General features: G+C 35.0%; 1 protein-coding gene across 1 annotated transcript in view; it reads left to right on the top strand.

Annotated features, from left to right (window-relative positions):
* The first annotated feature begins 209 nt into the window (after positions 1 to 209).
* LOC126735691 (uncharacterized) overlaps positions 210 to 23,469 on the top strand; it is a 31,248-nt gene continuing 7,988 nt past the window's right edge. The window contains exons 1-9 of the mRNA XM_050439754.1: positions 210 to 216; positions 765 to 1,041; positions 9,635 to 9,918; positions 9,986 to 10,201; positions 10,260 to 10,510; positions 10,570 to 10,787; positions 16,010 to 16,282; positions 17,646 to 17,947; positions 23,249 to 23,463. Coding sequence (XP_050295711.1) covers positions 210 to 216; positions 765 to 1,041; positions 9,635 to 9,918; positions 9,986 to 10,201; positions 10,260 to 10,510; positions 10,570 to 10,787; positions 16,010 to 16,282; positions 17,646 to 17,947; positions 23,249 to 23,463 — 2,043 coding nt within the window. The remainder of the gene's footprint in view (positions 217 to 764; positions 1,042 to 9,634; positions 9,919 to 9,985; positions 10,202 to 10,259; positions 10,511 to 10,569; positions 10,788 to 16,009; positions 16,283 to 17,645; positions 17,948 to 23,248; positions 23,464 to 23,469) is intronic.

Consider the following 23,469-nt stretch of genomic DNA (forward strand, 5'->3'; position numbering starts at 1 on the left):
AAAATAAAGTAAGCAGCTCTCTCACGAATTGCAAAAACGTCTTTATGAACTCTGACTTTAACCCTAATTTCAGAATAAGATTCACAAGATGTTACGTATGATCCGTACTGTTGAATAGTGAAGGCTGGACATTGAAAGTTAGTGAGCACATTGAAGCTGAAGGATGCAAACCATTGAAATGTAGGTCTACGAAGAATCTTGGAAATCCCATGGATAGTAAGAAAAACCAACGAGGAAATTTTGAGCACGATAGGAAGAAAAGGAGAATTACTGAGCACGATAAAACGCATAAACAAACTTATAATAATTCCAATAAAGCAGAAGCGAGTCATTGTGGAGACAGGGGAGTCAGACACACCTACAAAGCTTTAGTTGCTGTGGTCATGGCTCCCATTATTATTGAATAATGTTAAATATTTCAGAAATTATATCATGAGCTAGTAAGGCTTACTCATTTCTATCTTACATCCAGTAAATATCTTAATTATCATTGTTCAGCAGCATAAAAATCTTCAGATATCCCCTAAATTATTCCCTTTGCAGATATCTCAAACTGATTTAAATACTAAAATCGCAAAGAACTGTAATGTCACATCTAACAATACAAGAATTTTAACACTCATGCGGTAGTAGATATTGCTACTGTCATAAGTAGCGATAATCATTTAACTATTGAAGTTTTTAATTCACTATAATGTCTTCAATCTGAATTAATACCCTTAAATGGTTTTACTGTACTAACAATCTCCTCTCTTATTTTTCAGACTGCCTTCATCTACAACTTTACCGTGATTCCAAAGATCGTTACAAGCAAGGCCAAACGAAAGCTTCACTGTCCCTGGAACACTTCCTGGGTCTTGAAAGTGGATTCACTTTGGACAAGGAGTCCCATACTGTAGCCATAGTGTGCCAAGATGTAGTGGTGGTTTTGGCATTCGACAATCGGGAGCGGCTTATGCAGTGGCAAATCAAACTGAGCTCACATTTAAATGACGGACCGCATTTCTTGGTTCTAGTCTCCAGTTCGCCGTTGAAAACTAAGTAAGTATTGTTAGAAGCACTAAGGTAATGGTTGAATCGTCACTACTTAAATAGTATTTAAGCGAAAAGACTCATCAAATAGCTAGCACGACTCCGTTGGTTTTCGAAAACAAACGATAGTATCTGTCTCAGAATAGTTTAATCTAAAGAGGTTAAGTCACAGCTTTTATACAAGAGATAACATGACCTAGAAGCTTATTATAAGAGAATGACAATCTCTCGTGTGGGGTAAGACGTAGTTTTATGGCACTTCACAACTTCTCTTTTGCAGTATGCATTGGAATTTGCAGTCAAATGCTTTTGCAGTCATCATTGTCGTTTGTTTTATATTTGAATTATGTTAGTATTGAAGACAAAGGATTAGGACGATTAGGTTAAAGCACTTGTTCAATGTTTCACAGCGTATTACAGAACCAACAAGAATTAACATGAACACTGGTGATGGTACCCTTATTGATTATATAATTTGCAGTAATGATTTGGTGTCATTAAACTCAGAGTCGCTTGCCATAGCAGAAACAATCACGGATCATAATCTGATTTATTCAATATTTCAATATGATAACATAAAGGTTAAAAAAAAATCCATGACTTTCAGAGTTTATAACAACATAAATATGGAAAATTTTATAAACGATGGTTTGCTTATAAATTGGGATCAGATGTACCGCCTTATAGATATTAATGACAAAGTGCAGTTTTTTAATGAACATATTTTACAGCTTTTAAATACACATGCTCCGACTAAAAATAAAATTATTAAAGAGAAAATATACTGTCCATGGATAACCGAAAATATAAAAACTCTTATCAAATTACGTGATCGTGCTCATAAAAAATATCTGAAAAGTAAATCTCAGCCTCATTTTGAATATTATAAACAGCTAAGAAACTACACAAAACATGCTATAATACGAGAAAAAATAACATTTTTTAATCAATTATCAAACAAAAAAGGACAAGAATTTTGGAGAATAGCAGATAAACTATTCTTAACTAAAGGAAAAAGATATCAAAATGAGCTACCTACTAACATATCAAATCCAACAGATATTGGCAATTTTTTTAATACTGTTTCCACCCTACCTGATACTACAAGTAAAGAATGTATTGAATTTTATCAAAATAATACCATAAATAATGTAGAACTTAATTTCCAGCTTTTGGACCAAGACAATATGATTAAAATAATCTCGACTATTAAATCAAATGCAACGGGAATCGATGGTATTTCTATAAAAGATATAAAATTGTGTTTGCCTTTTTGCTTAAGTCCTTTATTGCATATTATTAACGAATGTATTCTTCAACAAAAGTCTCCAAATGTGTGGAAAAGGGCAATTATTAAACCCATTCCAAAAAATTCAAATCCAAAAGAGCATAAAGATCTCAGACCAATTAGTATTCTACCAGCATCATCTAAAATTCTGGAAAAACATATTTTTAATCAAATTTCAAATTTTGTTGATAAACATAAAATTATCCCCGATTGTCAATCCGGTTTCAGAAAAAACTTTAGCACGTCTACAAGTTTGGTGGGTATTTTAAATGATATTAGGGTAAATGAGGAGAATGGTCAGCCAACAAGTATGGCCTTATTGGACTTTAGTAGGGCTTTTGACACGATTAACCATGAAATGTTATTGGCAAAATTAAAATATATTGGTATTTCAGAGAGCGGTGTAAATTTTTTCAAGGATTATTTGCGTAATAGAGACAGTTGTGTTATGGTGGTTCGGCAGTCTGAAAAGCATTACTCAGAATTTACACCTTTTAACCAGGGAGTACCTCAAGGCTCTATAGTATCGCCGTTACTTTTCTCTATTTACGTGGCTGATATGTACAAAGTAATAAAACACGCCACTTTGCAACAATATGCCGATGATTCCCAAGTTTATATTCCAATTCACCTTAATAATATAAATCTATTCTATCAAAATTTTAATAGTGATTTAATTAGTCTACATAAATACGCAGAAAATCATAATCTTAAGCTTAATGCCACAAAATCTAAAATTCTTATTATGTGCTCCAACTTTAATATAAGGCAAAGGCTCGAACACAACTTATCCTTAAATCCTATATCTATTGATAATACTTCAATTCCTGTTGTTTCCGAGGCAAAAAATTTAGGCGTTATATTTGACAGCTCTCTCTCTTTTGAATTACACATAAAAAATAAAACGAAAACTGCTTATTTACGTTTAAAAAAACTTTTTAAGTTTAAGCGAAATTTATCGGCAAAACAAAAGTACTTATTGTGCGATAGTCTTATTTTGTCATTGTTTGATTATGGTGACGTAGTCTATGGAAATTCTTTATCTTCACAAAATAAAAAAATTATACAAAAAGTCCAAAATTCCTGTATGAGATTCTCTTATAGTATCCCCTACAGAAACCATATATCGCCTTATCTCAATAATAATAAAATATTAAATATGAACAATAGAAGAAAGCTACATATGTATAATTTTGTATATCGCATAGTAAATAATAATCAACCATTTAATTTAAGAAGTCAGTTTCAAGAATTCGAACATGCGCATGCCACACGAAATAACGTTTTTATCGTACCATTGCATAGAAGCGCAGCATTTCAACGTTCTTTTAAGTATGTAGCTGTTCAAATGTGGAATGGCTTAAACAATGACATAAAGCAAATGCCCCTGGGAGCTTTCTCTGGTCAAATAAAATCTAAACTACTTATGGAACAAATAATTGGCAATTAATTCAAGTAGGGTGATATATAAAATGTGATAATGCGTATAATAACATAATACAAGAAATAGTAACATGTAACAGAAGATATACATGTGTATATAATATGCTAATTTTCAGTGGAATGTTGGGAGATTATATTTTAAAATCCCGTTTTTAGTTTTATTCTTTCTTTTTCCGTAACATACATACGTATATTTTTTAATAGCCTAGGCCGATGCACGCATCTTGCGGTTATTTTTTTGGGGTCTTTTTTCGCCTCGTCTGTCCTCTCTCCTTGCGCTCGTCCGTTGTCACACTGCCGCTGCCTGTCTTAAAATCTTAGGTTAATTAATTCTATATCTTACTTTGCATTCCTATATAAAAACGTTATTTTTATTTTTGTAAAATTGTTTCTGTAAATTGTAAAGGGCTTTTTCATCCCTTCTTTGCTTGTGCTAACTAGGGAAAACGGTTTTATAATCGAGAGAATAGTCCTATTTGTCAATGTAATTTTTTTTTCTTTGTAATTTTTATTGACCTATAAAACTGTACATTTTGACAAATAAACCGTTTTTGATTTGATTTGATTTGACTTGTCAATCAATTTAGATCTACACTATCATTCATAGACGTAAGCTCTCCATATATTGACGTGGATGTCGTGGAAATAGTTTTCCAGGTGTGTTTCGGGCCTAGGAAGAGATACCTAGGTTTTAGCTCAGTAGCTTAAGTAGCAGTTAAGGTTAATCATAAACTGTTGAGAGGAAATATTCCGCAAATAAGAAAAGTAGAAAATAGTAAGGATGTTAATTGTCAAGATGTATTTCTGTTGTCAACTAATTTGTGCAAGGTAAGGGTCACGAACAGTAGCAATTAACCAATTCACCTCAATCATAGATCACCCTTCGTCTTACAAGGTTTCATGCTGACACATATTCTCAGTTAGCACCTTCACCTTATACAGGATTCTTCTCATGTAGTAGCTGTGTACTCAATAATTTGTTATAAAATCAATCGATATGCATAACGTTGCATCAACTCTCCTTCTCTAGACTTCTTCCAACAACATTTTATATGAGAATATGTGGATTTATCTCAGCAAATACCTTGCAGTTCTAATAATTCGTTTATTCTAATTTGTGGAAATCGAGAAGAAAAGCCTCTATATAGATGTAAAAGACGCTTTTCAAATTAATTGAATATACTCAAAGCATCACTTTCTATCTTTTGTTATTTTCCCAAATGCTTGAATCCAAGAGAGGAGATCAATGTGTTACTGTGAGTTTTTCTTAATTATAGGGTAGATGTGAGGTTCATTTAGGAAAGAGTGTAGTACCTTAGGGTCACGGTACCCAAGAACTAATTAAAGTGACCTCAATTTAACCATTTATTTAAATCTCGTATATTTAAACTCTGACTTCGATACTAAATGAGCTAGATAATATGCCGAATGCTGACCAAGTTTCGATGTCTACACACAAATCCATCAACAAAAAGACTCTCGTAAAAAAGGTGGTCGAAGTAAACATCTTCAAGTTATGCAGAATCCAAGAGCATTGGAATCCAACGATACATTAATGAGATTGGCTGCCCAGGAAGACCGAGAATATACTACACCTCTAAATCTGCAACACAGAGATCTCGAATTCAACATAAAGTCAGCCCAATAAGAACGAGTAGCATAGATGGGGCAAGCTCTACATGGCAAGTTCCCAAAATGTCTACGGCCGGGTAATGTTGACAAAACGTCTTCATTAGCGAGTCTTACGATTGGTTACTCTACGCAAAGACCAAGAGATTCTTTATGGCCATCCAAAAGAGAGTAATAAAAAAACGAAATTATGAGAAACACTGCCCCCAATTTAAAGTTGAAAATAGATGTAGAAAATGTAATACAGTGGGTGAATCGATAGAACACATCGTTGCAGGTTGCCGATGTTTATCTAGGTCCACAATCAAGTTGCTAAAATGATTTACCAATAACTGATTCTAAAAAATGATATTTGTTTAAAAGGTGTCAAAGTACATTTAAGAATTACATTTTGTGAAAGTTATCGATTCGAGGCACAGGATACATTCTCGACGATTTTCCCGAATCTCCAAATCGTTTTGGCACATTGCTATTTGGAACAAAAGCCATAACTGGAGCAAACAAGTAAGCAAAGTTAAACTCTTCACACATAAAAAATTGTATCGTTTTTAATTTCATGCTTAAGACAAGAATTAAGGTATCTGGCGACAAAAAAATTAACTATTCAAATAACCTTAACCAACTTCATTAATGAACTCAATCTCTGTTGGTGCTCAATTAATCTTCTGATATTTGGAAGATAGTAATCATTAATCAGGTACTGAAGTACATCTAGTGATGCAAAGGGGGAAATATTCTCGAACGATCTACACTATACCAAAACATTTGCGCAAGTCCTATTTATGGAGTATTGTTAGCAAAATATATTCTATAACGTGGTGGCAGATATATTGCTGTAGAACAGTTATTCAGGATTTAACAGTTTGTATTTTGACGAATCCACCTTGGTTAGCAGCCACTGAGCGAAAATTTAGTAGGTATGTGTTACTTCATTCTACACGTTGAAATCGTTTGACAGTGAATAGAGCTGGAATGCTAACGTTGTTTCCTGCAACCATGATCTTATATCCAAAGAATCCCAAAAAAAAGGCGAATCGACGTCAATAGAAGTAAACTAACTTCAATGTTTGGACTCTTCTACCTCTACACAGTCCTGCTCTATCCATGATCTATTATTAGCATTAGAATTTGAGAATTTAGATACTGATGAGTCTGATAATGAAGAGAACAGGTCCAAAATAAAGGGTAAAATACAGCTTATTTAGTAGCCATTCAAGCAACTATTGGTAAGTACAGGTCAGTCCAGTGCAGAAGGTGGTCGGCATTGGCACATCACATGAGGTATATTTGATCAAATTGCATGGTAATGGAGAAAATAGAAAGTACATTAGAGACGAAGAAGGGAAGCTACGGGAAATAATTTTTGGGTTAGAGATTTTAACGTTGACGTTAACCAGCTGTGTTTTGTTGTCAACCTAAATAATTTATTGATAAATTACTTGGGTTGAAAAGATATCTAATAAAAGAGTATAATTCGGCACTGAAAATTAATGCGAATTGGCATCTTCTCCTGTATACAAGGAACCTTGATGTGCATTATAGCGATATCATCCACATATTTAAAACGTTTTAAAATAATAAGAATTAGGAACGCTAAAACGGTTTACGTGTGTTTACACAGGTGTTTTATCTTAATTCGCTAATGCATTAACGCTTGGGCTTAAATATGGTAAACAAGACGTAAAGCTCCAGTGACAGTGAGAAGCGACAGTCATTTCGAATTGACAGCTGACAACAGCGTCATGCTTCGCCTAATTCAGACGTGATTATTCTTTGTCCTTTTCTATCGTTCGGATCCCTTTTCAACCCTTTTCCGGTGGTAGCTAAACCGGCTCATTCTGGGATATTCCCGAATATCCAAATCGTCCTAGCAAATTTCTCATTAAATCAGAAGTCACAACTAGAGCAGGCAAGCCAAAAAAAGTGTGTCGTTTTCTTTTTAATACCGAGGCGTCATCTAACGGCATGCTTTAAAACAGGAATTAAGGTATCTGGCACTAAAAGGGTAAACACAAAAGATCTAAAACAACTTATCAGATCTGGGCAAAAAAGTTAGCGCACTGTCAGTTTAAGAAAGACAAGGCTTATGAATCATATCGACGCTCGCAAATAAGAACATCGTAACTCGATTCTTGACGAAATTGAGTTAAGGCTACTTTCTAGTATGAAATATTACTCTCTTTCGTGTAAAAAAATTAAAAATAAAAATATTTTTTTCTTAGAAAAGGTGCCTAAATAATATATTTACATTGTTGTAAAATTTTAATGGCTAATCCGTAGTGGTTGCTTTACAAATTATAAACAAAATCTAAAACTTTAAACCCATTTTTCTCAAAATGGGCTTTTTCGAGATACGATCTTCTTATTTGCGAGCGTCGATATTTGCTATTTTGTAATTTTCGTTCATGTGAAGAGCTTGCCAGTGAGTGTCGTCGAAACTATATTGTCGATCTGGAGAATCGGTTAAGTTTTGATCCTGCTCAGTTTTGAAAATTTATTGATTCATCAAGATCCAATAACAACTTATCAATTACCATACAACTGATCACCTTTACTGCCTCAGAGGGTAATGGTGTTTCAAGCCTCTTTGCTAAACACTTTTCTACCTTGTCCTGTTTTTCGATATGTTCAAGCTTCTGTATTTGCGGACTTGGTAAGCTAGACTGGCAGATTTAATAATTAAATAGAAGTCCATATTTTGTAGGAGAATGCGTATATAAAGATTACAAATAGGGGAAGTCTTTATCTCCAAGAAAATTGCATGTGGGACACTTAGGTAAATGTATTATGCATTTCGGCTGTGTAAACAGCCATCATCAGATACAGAACATTACAAAAAACATATACGTTCACCAAATAAACCAAAAAATTACCCATTATCGGGAAAAAACAACAATCTTATATCAACAATCTTATAATCAAATATGGACTTCTGTTCAACTTTTCTACCTGCTATAGTGGCAGACCCCTGAATACCAACAACTTACCCTTTTTGAAGTGTTTGAGGCATCTTGTCTCTTCCAAATAAAGTTAGCTCTACTTACTATGTAAGCCTCTTCACATACTGTTTCACAAGTCCAAGCTAACAAACAATTTCCCCGAAATGAGGCTTTCCAGGTACACAGTCCTTATATATAAGAATGGGAATGTGTTAACATAAAAAAAATACTTTAGAAGAGATTTCAGTTCTGTTCGGAGTTCCTCAGGGCTCCCATATTGGACAATACTTATTTTATATCTATTAGACCTTAGTTAGTGCTTTAAACACTGTAAAGGACTATTTTTTGCTGATGATTTGAACATTTATTTGAAAATTGACAGTATCGAAGACTGTAATAAACTTTACGCTGACATCAATACTTTGGTTGCATGATCTGTTCAAAATGGAATATTTTTGGATTCTGGAAAATGCAATTGCATAATTCGTTAGCAGTTCCAATAATTCTTTATATTTCCTTCAAAAAGTCATTCCTCAATTATGATCTCATATGTGGTCTCCGTTTTGCTAGGTGCATATTGACAGGCTTTACAGAATAATTGCGCGTTTAGGTTTCATGTTTCTAAAGAACAGTGGACATATCGGGATATGAGGGCAATGTGCAACATCAGGAATTTGGAAGGTGATCGAAAGTTTTCTGATTTGTGAACATTATTTAAACTGATTTCAGGTGACTTATACTGTCCTGATCTTTTGAGCAGCATTAATTTCCGAATTCCAAGCCGAAACACTAGAAATAATGCTCTTTTCCATATCCTTTACCATCAAACAAACTATATGTATAATAGTCCTTTAAGCCATTTTTTTAATCCAAGTCTCAGTGTCATAGATTAATTTTGGTTCAAGTTCAAGTCTCATGATTTTTGTAATTCTTTTTAATATCATTTAAAATTAATGATCATGATTTCATAGAATGTTATTTTTGAAATATGATATAATTGCATATTATCTGCTTTTTTATATATTTTGTTAATAACTTTAGTAAGAAAACGAGTCATCCCTTTAAATAAATAAATTTGAAAATGAAACTTTTTTTACAGTTTTTATACTATTTAACTTTAATCAAAAAGCTGCTTCATGATGCTAACTCAATCTCTGTTAATGCTCAATTATTAATCTTCTGGTATTTGAGAGATAAGAATCATTAATCAGATAATAAAGTATTTAAGTTTACTATGAATCATTTTGTTACAAAACTTACAATACACTTCTTATTTACTCACTTTCTTTATCTCAATTTTTAGACTTCCACCAGGCCCAGCTAGACTGCACGTTCAAGAACGGAGTTTTTGTCTTACAACGGGGGTACCACCGCGAGTCGCCGGCCAATGGCAAATCGCCGACCTCAGGAGGTACGGCGTGGTCGACGGCAGGTTCTGCTTCGAAGGTGGTTCCCGGTGCCTCAAAGGGGAAGGATTGTATATACTTATAGCCGATCAAGGAGATGAAATTATGGCCGCCTTGCAGGCCGCTTCTACCGGAAATTTACATAACAGCAGGAAAAGACCGGTATCGCGAAATATGTCCGGTAAGTATTCTTGCTAATTATTCTCAGTTATGTCAGGTGTTATTATTTACTGTTTTTCTTGATTCAGTAATGGACAGTCCAGCGCGCAGGTCGCAATTAAGAGCTGGAGGTGGGATAGCGCAAGAGCTTAGGGAGAGTGAAACTTCCCTGACATCCAGAGCGGACTCCCCGTATACGGACTTAGAAAGCAATTATGGCTGTGGTGATAGTATCAATAGTATGTCAAATGATGGTTGGAATCAGCCCTCAATCGAGCGTTGTATGAGTTGTATTAGTAAACTAGGTTAGTATTATAATAATCAATAGCATTAGATGTTTTTTTACCCAATAATCATTTTCAGGAGCAATGTCTAGATCATCAACAGCAACGGTCACAGTAGGACCCTCAATGGGAACACAGCCATGCTGGGAGCATACTTGCGACAGGCATTCAATAAGTAGCTCTAGCGATAGCTCCGGTTGGAGCCAGGCCGTCACCAGACCGCCCCAAAGACCTCCCAAACCTGGATCGAGCTCTCCGTCACCTAAAAAGCCCGCGATGCCTCCACCCTCCTATAACAACTATGATGTTCCTAAGCTTCCTTATCCAGTGGTAAGTTAAAAAAAAAAACAAGATATAGTAATTTGGAATTTAAACTTTCTTTTGCATAGGAACCAAATCATAATGATCACTACGATACACCACGTAAACTAAAGGAGTGCATTGGCTTTGAGACGGTTCAGAAACCATGCGGATGTATTTTGAGAATAAGGCAGCCCGAACCAGAAAGACCATGCGTGTGTCAAAGACTTATGAGCTGTTGGAGTGCTCCCGAAGATTCCGTGCATGCTGTATACGCCACTGTAGATTATAGTAAAAAGACTTATAGGTAAGCACACTTTGTTAAAACTTTGTGATTCTACTACCATTAGGCGAGTATTATTGAGCCATATTATTTCGTAAATGACTGAGTAGGGGGTTCTAAGACTTTTTAAGATCGTTATCCTGCTTAAATACCCAAGCCACAGTCAAATTTTCACTAGCAAATGGTTCTATATGTTTATTTTTTTAATAATTAAAAGTAAAATCAATTCTTACTATAAAACCAACTCAACGACAAAAACCATTCTCTTAGCTTTATCTGTTGCCCACCACATTTTAAAGTATTCGTTCTATTTACTTATTACATATGGGATAACCCCATTAACAACATAAAATCATAATATTAAATAAGTTAAGCTACAATATTGGTCTCAAATTAAATGAAAAAAAAAAGGTTAATAATACAACGTAAGTATACACATAATACAACCCAAATACTACAAAAGAAAAACAACTGATCACTCATACTTATCAACATTTAAAATTGCTCATAATTAGGAGTCCCATATCCCATCTATGAATGCCATCCTATCCAGTGGGTTATATATACCATGGCTTGTTCTATGAAAAGGGATGTTAAAAGTGTAATAAAAACGTAAGGCCTGAAAAGGAACATTGAAGTGAATCTGACTTAGCAAATTTGAACAATCAACAAATTACCATCCATAAATTACTCTTTGTACAAATACAGCTCCCAACATATCACGGCGAATCCTAAATGAAGGTAAAAACAAAGACTGTTCGAGGACTGAATAATCATGATTGTTGATAATGGTGTGAGTATGGTAGACACAATACGGCCTGACTAGGCCACAATAAAAACCCTTCTAGAATCAATAGAAAAATATTTGCAATTTCTACTAATGATAAAGAAGTTTAAATGACTTTACAGAAACAGTGTTAATGTGCTCAAGAAGCTCTGATCCAAAATAACCCCCCAGTCACTAATGAAAGTGACGTACTCTACAGGTTAATCGTTTAATGTGTAGCTTATCTCAATACAAACTTTACGAAAGAAACTTATCTAAAAACACTTTTTCTCATTTAATTGGAGTTTATTTTTATTAAACCAAATATGTAGATGATCCAAGTCAGCCTGCAACAAATCTTAGTCCTTTAAGTTGTCAACAATTCTCCAAAATTTCAAGTCATTAGCTAAAATTAAGCATTTGCTATTTCTAAAACAGGCAGCTGTATCATTAACAAAGTTCTTCATCCATAGTTCATAGTTCGTCATCCATTCAGCAAACTTAGCATGAAAACCCCTCATTATCAGTTCCTCCAGAAGAATTTCATGATCGAATGCCTTGGAGAAATCTATATATATAAAAGAGTTTATCTTGAATGACTGACTCATCATCGCAGAGCCCAAACTACAATAGCTAGAAACGTGAAATTTTGCCAACGGGTTCCTTTTATAATGTAGGCACCGGATAAGAACGGATTTTTCGAAATTCCACCGATAAGGGGTAAAAAATAGGAAAATTGTTATCCGTGACCTCGAGAACTAAGGGGGCGTGGCTTCGGAGTTTGAACGGAGACTGCCCGCACCAACGAGTCGCAGGCATCAACTTAAGAAAAAAAAATTAACTGCAACAATGTTTTTTTTATAATGTAGTCCCCGGATACGAACGAACTTTTTGAAATTCCACCGATAAGGAGTGTTAGCGATATGATAAATATCGCATAGCGGCATCAAACTGATTAATAAATACAATTGAAAAAGTGCCTCTGTATTTTTTATATTTTGGTAGACATAACAACAAGGCGGGTCCATGCGAGACTGATACCCGAGAGCTGACTCGACTCAGTGTTAACGCTCGCTCTGCATCTAACGAATCATTTTTAAGATTATTTGTGTCTTGGTTTTATAATAATTATATTATATTAATCGGGCCCTTTGACCTCAAGAAAAATGGCGTGGCAATTGTGGGTTGCATGTACTATCAATGAGCCGTGGCTTCGGATTTTATTTTTGTGTATTGTGGGTTGCATTTACTATTATTGGAGGCCTTCTTCGACTTTTCTTTTATTTTCACGCGAGCAACGCCGCGGGCATTCAGCTAGTCTGAATATAAGTCATCCATCCATTTACGATTATCCAATTGACTAATTATATCAGACTAATAGTAAACTAAGTTTGTTGTTGTCGATCTTTTACTCCAAAGACCATGTTGTGATTCGGATAATAAGCCCTGGTATAACCAAAAGAGACCACAAGACAATCAAAAAGTTTGGAAATTGCAGATAGTTTTCTATATTTTCTCTTTGGCGATTTTTGAATACAGCAACAATGCAGCTGGGAACTTCAAAGCTTTTAAGGAGTCTCTAAACAAAATATACAAAGGTATAGCAATAGTACAGAGACACATTTTTATTTGAGATTTAATTATACCCTCAAAAACATAAGTAATAGAGATTACAGGTGGATTAATACTAACACTCATGTTGGAATCACCTACACTATCTGCTACAGGAAACAGAATTACTTGAATAATCTGTTTGATATGTCATAAATAAAATAGCCTTATCTTGACCATTTGAAACTGCCTGGTCCTGATAAAAGAATGAGCTGAGTACACCATGACTTGAGCGCTTGTCGTCAATATATTTCCAAAATCATTTTGAATTAGATAGTTGTTAAAATCAATATCAGACAGCCGTTTACACTCAGCTCTAAGTGGGCAAAACCTGATATAAGCAGCATCTAAATTATTTTTAATATAAAAGGAACGAACACGTCTTCTCTCATGTGTTAATTTTCTAAAATGGGAAGTGAACCATTGAGGAAAGGTTGACGTCCTGAATTTTTTTCCAAGCTACAAGAAAAGCAATACCTGTGTAAAGTGTTTTATAAAAGAACCCTGTTACTAAATCAATAGCTACGTTTACAACGCGGGTACCAAATATTTAATACTTGGATCAAATGACATCACGAGGACTATTTTTTGGGTGTAAACGGCAGCGCACTAAAATTTGATTCGCCAATTTGATGCTTCCCACACAGGGTAGATTAAATTTAGTTTTTTTCGGTGTAAACACCTAAGACCTATTTTGAAGTACCAAAATGGCAAGTTTGACATTTTATTGGATGTTAGGTTACGAGGATTTTATTTTTGTACACAAAAATAAAGAAGAAAATACAGAGGACTTAAGCCTTGAAAAAGAAATTATTAGTTTAAGAAATTAAGAAATTATTTTTATTATCTTTAAACAATAACACTTTCAAAGATTTAGAGGTTATGTCCTATAATTCTTCATCTAAACTCACTTCAACTGATATTTTGATCCTAGAGATGATCCTGAACTAATTTAACCCTTAAAATAAATTCTTGTAAACAGGGCTGTACTAAATAAAAATAGTCATTTGATCTATGAACCTAATAGATCCGCGCGTTGTAAACGTAGCTTATGTATAATTTCCACTCCTGGAATCATAAAAGTTTACTATACACCAGATCATTCCCTTTAACCCTATCCAGTTTAAAGTGTATTAAACTGGATAAGTTATAGTTAATATAAGTTAATAAATGTAATATGCTACATTCATAACGCACATGATATCCTAACATCAGAAAATACTAAATCTAAAAATGTTGTTAAATTTATGTTGTTTAACTTATTTTCCACTGTAGGCAAACTATTGCGGTTTTTAATATATATACTTTCACCGGCGGCTTTTCTATCTTGTGATTCCTTTTTGGCAGCTTTATAAGCATCCTGTTCCATTTTAGTTTGATCCGTTGAAATACTGTTATTTGTGTTTCGAAATTTATTACTTGATTTTATTCCTAGTTTTACTGGATTAGTATTGCATACTATTTTGCACTTAACACAAATATAGAGAAATGCGGGTTGCCTTGTTAACGCGATGAAATTTGGGTCCTCTACACAGAACACAAATATATAGAGAAGTGGTGGTTGCATACAAACTGATTTGACAGTTTGACGTACCTAATTGGACTAATCAAAATGGTAGAAAGGCGTGGCCAAATTAAGGCGGGAAATCAAATTTCATTCAATCTGACAATCTCATCATTTATTCGTAATATAATAATATCCTCATTTTATTAACACATAGATTCAATAGAGGTTCAATTATCCTTATTTAATATGTATTTGCATCTGTTTCCTAAAGAAAAATTAAGCAGATTTTAAAATTATTTAAATTATAATTTAAATGTTAATTTCTAAATTTAATTAAAAATTCTATAGCAGAGTATTATCGAAAGAAACAATATATCCATCTACAAAACAAAATAAACTCTTTGAAAATGAAAACAACTTTTTAGTATAAACATATATCACATAGTATATATTTGTTAGTCTCTTATAATACTAACAACATATTATCTTGGAACTATAATATTAATAAAAACTTAATTCAAGGACAGATGTTTACATAAAATAAAAAGAAACTCTTAAAAAAACACAAGTTGTAAGAAAAACATTAATTCTGATCCATTCCGGGTCAGTGAAAAAAGTAAAACTTCTTTATTGAAATCGACTGAATTTGATTTTATTAAAGACAAAAGATTGACAATACAAAACATAATAGTAATAAATAAAATGAGATGAACATTACTCCCAATATTGAAAAAGAACTTTTTAGAAAAAAAGTCATGAATTTAAAATAACATCCTTGAAACAAATTGCAAACTTAACCTAAGCTTGCATTCATTGAAATGAAAAACAAACTCAAATGGTATGACAATGACAAATGATGTTCTCAGTCAACAACTGTCTGTCAGCTCCCTGTCAATTTTGCCAAGCAAAATGGCCGACATACGATTCCGATTTTCACCATACAAGCTTCATACATGTGGTCCTCTACTGAAGGTGCAATAATTCGAACTAATTTTGACATTTGTAAGCCATGACTATTGGCAGCCCGTCTAACCAACCAGATTTAAAAGAAGACTTAGTAGTCAAATCCGGTACCAAATTTCAATTCAATGAAGTGCGGGAAATTCGAATTCTAAGACGGGCCCAACTTGAGAAAACTCGGTTAGAACAGATTGTCATCAATCCTCGTTCTTTCCGACACATTCCTTTTTTTATATTTTGGCACCAAACAATTTAAAAAACCTGTGAATTTACCTTTTCGGCACCAAAACTCGTATTCCCCTGTGTCCTCCTCCGGATAAAATTTCCACAATCTCCAATATCGCGTACATACTGATAATACATACTTAAATAATAATTAAATGCTTCATTTTTTTTTTGTAGATGTCATCCAAATCCAGGCACAACGAACTACGCAAACTTAACTCCCGTGGTCGCCACTAACGGATCGACTAATGCCAAGAATAATCAAACAACGACTATGCAGCCTTCTAGCAACTACGAAAACATGGAATTTGCTCAAACCCTTCAGCTGTATGAAAATGGAAAGGAAATTTCTGAAAAAGCGCGAGCTCTTTGTGCCAAATGCGGACACGTACCCGGAGACTATCTACTAATGGAGCCAAGTAAATCGATGACTAATCAGACACATCCTGGGTAAGTAATAAGGAGGCTTGTCAAAGAAAAATTTACAAAAAATATTATTTAAATACAAATTTTGGTCTACCTATAGCACAAGTAGTGTCTTCTTTAGAATGACCAGTGAACGAACGAATGAAATAATAATCAGCAGCTTGCTGTTCAAACGATGTTGCCATGCCGTGAGAAAAGTATTGACACTTTATAATATTAATTATTGGAACTCTGTCCCTTATCTCCCTGTATGGTCCTAATGCTCATTTTACCATCGTCGCTGATAATATTACACGTAACGCCTAGCCGGAAGTTGCACTCAAAGATATGAGTGGAGCAATGTTACGGGTATCAAACTTGAGGTTGTATATCTTGAGAGCTTTGTATTTCAAAACTGGATAAATACACTACTGATTAATTGGTAAAACTTTAAGTAAAGAAAGAATGATAATGCTTCATAAATTCTTCACTTGTGCTACTAAGAAGGTAAACATTTTCTTAGGAACTGAACACCGGGATTTAGCTCGGAATCGATAGTGCTATCTTGCCATCCCTCTCTATTACAGCCTAATTCATAAATTTCCACTGCTAAAACCTGTGGCCTGTCATGTAAATATTTTTACTGGGAGTACGAATCGATAGACGTTGATAGAGACTCACTAAAGTTATATCCCAAATATTCTCAATCCGTCTTAAATGCGGATTGTATATGGGCATGTATGACTGCCAATTTATTCTAATCTCCCTGGAATATTCTAAGACAGTTCAGGCAAAAGATTGGTATAGTCTTCGAAATATCCATCTGCCTTTCAAAATATAGATAAAATGTTGACGCATTTGTCCAAAGAACACTTTCTTAGTTTGACTCAAGAGAATGGAAAAATTAGCCTACAATTAAAATAAATTCTCAAGCAAAGATTCAAGATCGCCGGACACCCAGACGTCGGCAAATCATATCCAGTCAAATTTGAATTACATCTACTTGGTGTGGTTGTTTGTTAAAACCTAACTCCTTCAACCTTGGTGTGAAAGCATAAGTAGACAACGTCTTGAGCTTCCGTAGCAATAGAATTCTTAACCTTAACCACGAAGAAAAATCCTGAATACTCGTTAGCCTCTTGATAAATTTCAATCTAACGTAAATATCATATGTATGAAACACTAAACATCCAACCTTTTCTTTAGTAACACCGTCCCACAAAATGAATGCTTCGACATATTCAGTTGCAGTCAGGTGTCGAGAATTACTGTTCATAACACAGAAGTTCAAACACAATCGTAACGTAAAAACGAGCAAAGCGCTTAAAATATTTGATTTTAAGATTATGACTCTTCAAAATATACATTTTCATTAACTTCAATGTACTCATAAATCTACTTTTTTCAGATACATCCCAATGTCTCCAGCGGTAAAACAACGTCTCAGCAAAGCGTTGTCAAATAGCAACCCCAACCTCGGTCCAGCCCTGGACCGATCGAGCAAACCCGCCTCTGGATCGGCCATGTTGCACGCCGGCGACGTCTACCAGCGTAAGCAGATCCTGGATAATGCGGACGACATTGATAGCGCAAGAAGAAAACGATCGAACAGCGCCGACTCTAGCACAAGCAGAGCTGAGCCGGAGCCGGACGTGGACGTAACGTCGCCTTGCAAATGTGTCGCGCAGATGTCACAAGCTGCGCAATTAGGTAAGTCTTAAGTAGGATTTACGTGGTTGTGACCCGTCGTGTTGTGCTGTATCGTGGAGCCGAAGATTAATATTTATTTAGTATAACACACATGTGATAATTTCCATGAGATATGCATTTTGATTCTCCGTTGCCTTCACATTACAATTAGGTACTGGAGTACCCCATATTTCAACAGACGATTTCCTGTGAAATAAGAAGTGTTACTTTTCTATCTAGGTTTGCGTAGACTGCGCATTTATATGCTATTTATTAATTGTTTAGCATTTAATCAAATACTTTTTTTGCAATCGCATTAATTACTTTAGCTAAAGCTTAATAAATTTTAAATAAAAACAAACTAAATACCGATGCGGTTGTCTCCAATCACTGAGTCATATTCTTGAGGTTACAGAAAATTGATTCGCGTTTTTACCAGACTTTCGAATCTGAGTTAGACTAGAAAAACATATAATGGTCAAGAAATACTAATTAATAATATTCAAACAATATAAATAGGAACAAAACTTCTTATACTTCGAAAAGGTCTGGTAATTGCAAGGACTCAATCCGGTTGGTTATCCTAGTAGACAAAGTTCCAACATCTCTTGGTGGTCTTCGTAGCGGTCGTCGGCCTGCTAATTTTCCGTTTTAAGCGATGTATTCTAGTCTGTCTTAGTCCATTCTATCTCTGTGGTAACGCCAATATCTTCTTCCTTTTCTCCCTTATCTCACTATGTCCTCCACCTTGCGTGCCGCTCTTATGTCGCTGTTTCTCACCCTATCTCCAAGTGTCTTCTCTGCAATGATTCTTAAGTTAAGAGAACTCTCTTATCTTTTTCGTGTCAGCTCTAATCTCTTAGTCTTTTATGTCGTTTATCGGTCGATCTTTTATATTGATACTTGATGTGCCGCTGCTAAGTAACTGAAGCTCGTTACCTGATTTATTGGTTTATTCCCTATTACGACTTTAGACCTCACTGGATCTTTGAAGAAGGTCATACATTTTGTTCTCATTAGTGGAGATTGACATGTTGTATTTTTCACTAGCCTGATAAAACTTATGTGTTTGCAGATCGTTTTCTGTTTCTTGTATTTATTTAGTTATATTCATTCACTTAACTGATCCGAGTACTGGTTAGCAAGTTTGCCTGCCCTTGTAACAAAAGAATTATTTCCATAATTGGTTCGGTGGGATGGAATATGGAATGAGGATATCTGAAGGGTCTGCCTACAAGGAACATGCAAACCAATTTTACTGAATATGCCTGGACTGCAAGTGCCAGAATGAAGGATGTCATAGAAGACTGACAGGTCACGAGGTTTACGATGGGTTTGGAGAGTATGGATATTAAGTTCAGACTCAAACTCCTGGTAGGTAATGAGAAGTGGAACATTCGTTCTGAAGGCAATGTTTAAAAGAAAATGTGCTGAACCTGTTTAATGTGATTGTTATAATGAGGTGGCCGAATACATAAATCATACTACGTCTAGGTGAAGACAAACTAGTGCCCAGTAAAGGAGCTTAATAGAAGTCATGTCCTGGAAATCTTTGGTGCATCTCTTAATGAAACTCAGCATTATCCTAGCCTTTGATACAGTTATTGTGACATGAAGGGAAAAATTGAAATGGGAGTCTTAAAGTTATATCAAGGTCCTTTACTCTAAATAACACTTCCAGAGGAGTGCTATTAATGGTACACACATGAATAAGCTGGCCTGCACCACGAGTGAAAAGTATGGAATGACATTTACTGGTACTCATGACCAGATTATTAGCGGTGCACCAAGTAGCAAGCCTATTTAAATAAAGTTGAAGTTTGAGGCAATTATCCAAATTTGAGACTCTACGAAAAACTTTGAGATCATCTGCAAATTTTAGATATTATCTCTCCATTAAATAACGGTTCTTGATTCAAAATTGCTTAGTCTAACAATCCGTCTATGGTTAGATAAGTAGCTTTTAGAGACATATGTAAGTGACCAGTAAGGTCGTACCTACTTGCTTAATTTGGTTAACAAAATTACATGATTAACGCAGTCAAAAGCGTTACTGAAGTCGGTATACACATTTGTTGCCTATCGTCAGATTTCTGATTTTGTTTGTAACCAATGTTTTTTTCTCAATAAGTTCAGTATATCGGGCAGCTGTACTTTGTCGAACGCTTTTGTTAGGTCAATAAAACACTTATAATCAGGGTAACTGAATTCGGCCGCCTTCTCTTTTACCAGTTTCACAATAAACAGGCATCAGTTATCGATTCTGTCTTCCGAAATCCTTGTTGTTTAGCTAGGTCCTAATCCTGGTTGCCTAGGATGCTTTTGATAAGGCTGGTGAGCAGTTTCATAGTGGTGCAAGGCAGGGTTATGCCTCTATAGTCCTCCAGATTGTTGCGATTTAGGTTCTACCGTATTATCGGTGTTATATGATTTCCCACTCATTCACAGTAATCCTTTTAGTCCGAATGTATTCGTTTGAGGGTTTGTTTCTGTTTTCGAGCATCTTCCAAACTGTCTCGACTCCATAAAGATCGTGTTTTATATCTGTGAAGAACTTCACCACCTAGTATTCTCTTTTAATTCTTTTGATTGCCGAAAAAAACATATTTACATATATAAAACAGGCAGTATTGCTTCACCTATGATAAATGAACCTATGTGATTGTAATTTGACTGAACTAAGATCTAGCAAAGTGCCCGTGCACGGATTCTAATAATCATCAATGCGGTATGACCATGATTATTTGTTTGATGCAAAACAAATAGAATAGTCTCGTTCTTCTGGAAGAAAAATTTGATCATACCAGAGGATAAAACAGTTTCACTGCACAAGAACATAATCCAAATAGACATATTATACTAAGACGTATTTCATGAGTGTATACAGGAACTCATTTCTCAGCGATCATCTTGTCGTCTCTAAACCTCCGTTAAGGATTGCTCTGTTGCACTTACAAATCCTCTGCTCCACATTTTTAATGTGATCTTTAACACTGGTTTTTTTCCCAATATCCGGAAGCAAGCCAAAGTTTGCCCTATCTTTAAAAAGGGCGATGCTGGAACCATAGAGCATTACCGCCCTATATCCATTCTGTGCAATTTCTCAAAGTTATTCGAGTTGACTCTATATAAATTAATTTTTCCCAAGGTTAAGTCCATGCTAGCCAACGATCAACATGGCTTCGTTTCTGGTCGATAATGTACTACAAACCTAGCATTCTTCTCTCAGTTTGAGTGTGAAGCACTTAATGATAAAGGTTAAATCGATGATATCTACACAGATTTTTAAAAGGCTTTTGACCAGATTGACCACTTCATCCTATTAAATAAGCTTGAAGGCCAATTTGGATTCTCCAATCGCTTGATAAAGCTCCTTAACTCCTATTTAGTTGACCGCTCTCAGTTTTTTATGGTCGAAGCCTTTAGATCTGGTCTCAGGGCTCTAACTTGGGCCCCTTTCTCTTTAACGTTTTCGCTAATGACTTGATCTCCACCCTCAATTGCTATCGGTTAGCATATGCTTATGACCTAAAGCTTTTCGATAGGATTGACTCTACAGCAGATTGTGGTCAACTGCAAGAGAACATACCAGTACACCATTGGTGCACTTTGAACAGGCTTAACCTTAATGTTTCCAAGTGTAATGTGGTCAGCTACTTTCGAATCAAAAGTTCAGTCGTCTTTAATTACTTAGTCAATGCAGAGTCTCTACCTGTTTTAAGGATCTTGAAGTCACCTTTGACTAAAAATTTTCTTTTTTTTCGCACATCGAAAATACTGTTTCTAGAGCTACTCATATGCTGGGCTTTATTATTAGAAATTGCAAACTTTTTTTGAACACTGCCACTGCCAAAACTCTGTACTATGCATTTGTTAGATCCAGGCTGGACTACTGCTCCCTCATTTGGTCTCCCATTTACAACCAGCACATTCACCTATTAGAATCAGTCCAACGGCGATTCCTTAAATGTTTGGCATTTAAGGATGATGGAGTCTATCCTCCAAAGGGTTTTGACCATAACCTGCTGCTCTCTACATATACTGAACGGTCACTTGCGAAGAGGAGAGAAATGCATTCGGTGAAAGTCTTGTTTAATTTACTTAACCATAAAATTAACTGCCCATCTCTTTTGCAAAGGATTTGCTTTCATATACCACGCCCATGATTTAGACAGTGTCCAGCTTTTAACTTGGACACAGCCAGGTCCAACATTCTGTACCAGAGTCCTATTCACTCTATGTGTCAAAACTTTAACACCTTATATTTAATTTAATTCTTGATTCTTATTCTAATTTAGTGTTGATTTTTTATTATTTAGTTTCCCAAGCTCACTACTTTTTTTATCACATAGCAATTCTTTTATAGTTTACTTGCATGGATCTTGTTTCAGGCCTTTTTATAACATATGTTTAATTACTTAAATCAAGGTTATTTCAATCTTAATTCTTTATCAAGGCTGCCAGACTATAAGAAAATAGGGACCCTGCTCCAGTTACACTGAAATAAAGTGATCCCTCTGTATTCCACGCACACCCTTAGTGACTATGTAGTGAGCGAAATAAAATAGAAACAAAATAAGTAGAGACACAATTTAACGTGAAAGAAACAAAATGACTCGACTTACCCTAGTAATAAATGAAGAAAAGGATGTTGATATAAAGAACACCCCAATCAGCTTTCATTAAATCGACAAAGACGTGATGCACTTCGGTATTATCTCGCATGAGATCTACGTACCGATCCAATAGTTGCCGTAGTACTACTGCTTTCGGTATCGCACACATGTTCCATATTTTAGGTTTTTGTCGGATGACCTCGGTCAAATAGCTTACTTCTCCCGCCCCGAGGGGTCCATAAGGTAAAGTAGGATAAAAGAGTAAGGTTTTATGGAAGAAACATTGGAGAAGAGAGTAAGGAAATGTAAGATAGGTCGGGTTTAAATATTAATAATTTACTAGGAAACGCGTGTGTTATACCAAAACTAAATAAATAAACCAAAATAAACAAAGTATTACCGAACTAATTATTAAATATCTTAAACTTTAAAGAAAACTTATGTTAACTAAAAATAAGTAAAATTAGCAAAAAGTAACAAAAGAAGAGGGAACGAAACAGATCTAATAAAGTGTATGTATTTGTACTTGTACATTTATATATTTAGTTGATTTTCCTGTAACTGGGAATTTGTAACCTATTGTAAATGAAGCTTATTATTAATATTATAAGTTTGTTTTGTAGAATCTTTTAAATTTAAAATGTCAACTCACTGATAAGGTCTGATTACGCTTCAATTATTTTAACACACGTTTCTTTTATTCCAGTTCGCCGCTCATCGAGCGTGCCCTGCAAATCAAACCGAGATTCATCAAGTTCCAACGATTCCGGCGTCTTTGAGCTGCCACGCCGCGCTCAAATATCCGCTAACGTCACTCTGCCGAGAAGATCCAAGAGCTCAGACCCTCTGAGAGACCTCAGCTTCCAATTTAATAAAGCAGCCACCGAAGGCAAGAGTGCCAGCGCCGAAGCCGAAGTTCCTGTAAGA

Source organism: Anthonomus grandis, chromosome 4, assembly GCF_022605725.1.
Source record: "Anthonomus grandis grandis chromosome 4, icAntGran1.3, whole genome shotgun sequence".
NCBI classification, from domain to species: domain Eukaryota; kingdom Metazoa; phylum Arthropoda; class Insecta; order Coleoptera; family Curculionidae; genus Anthonomus; species Anthonomus grandis.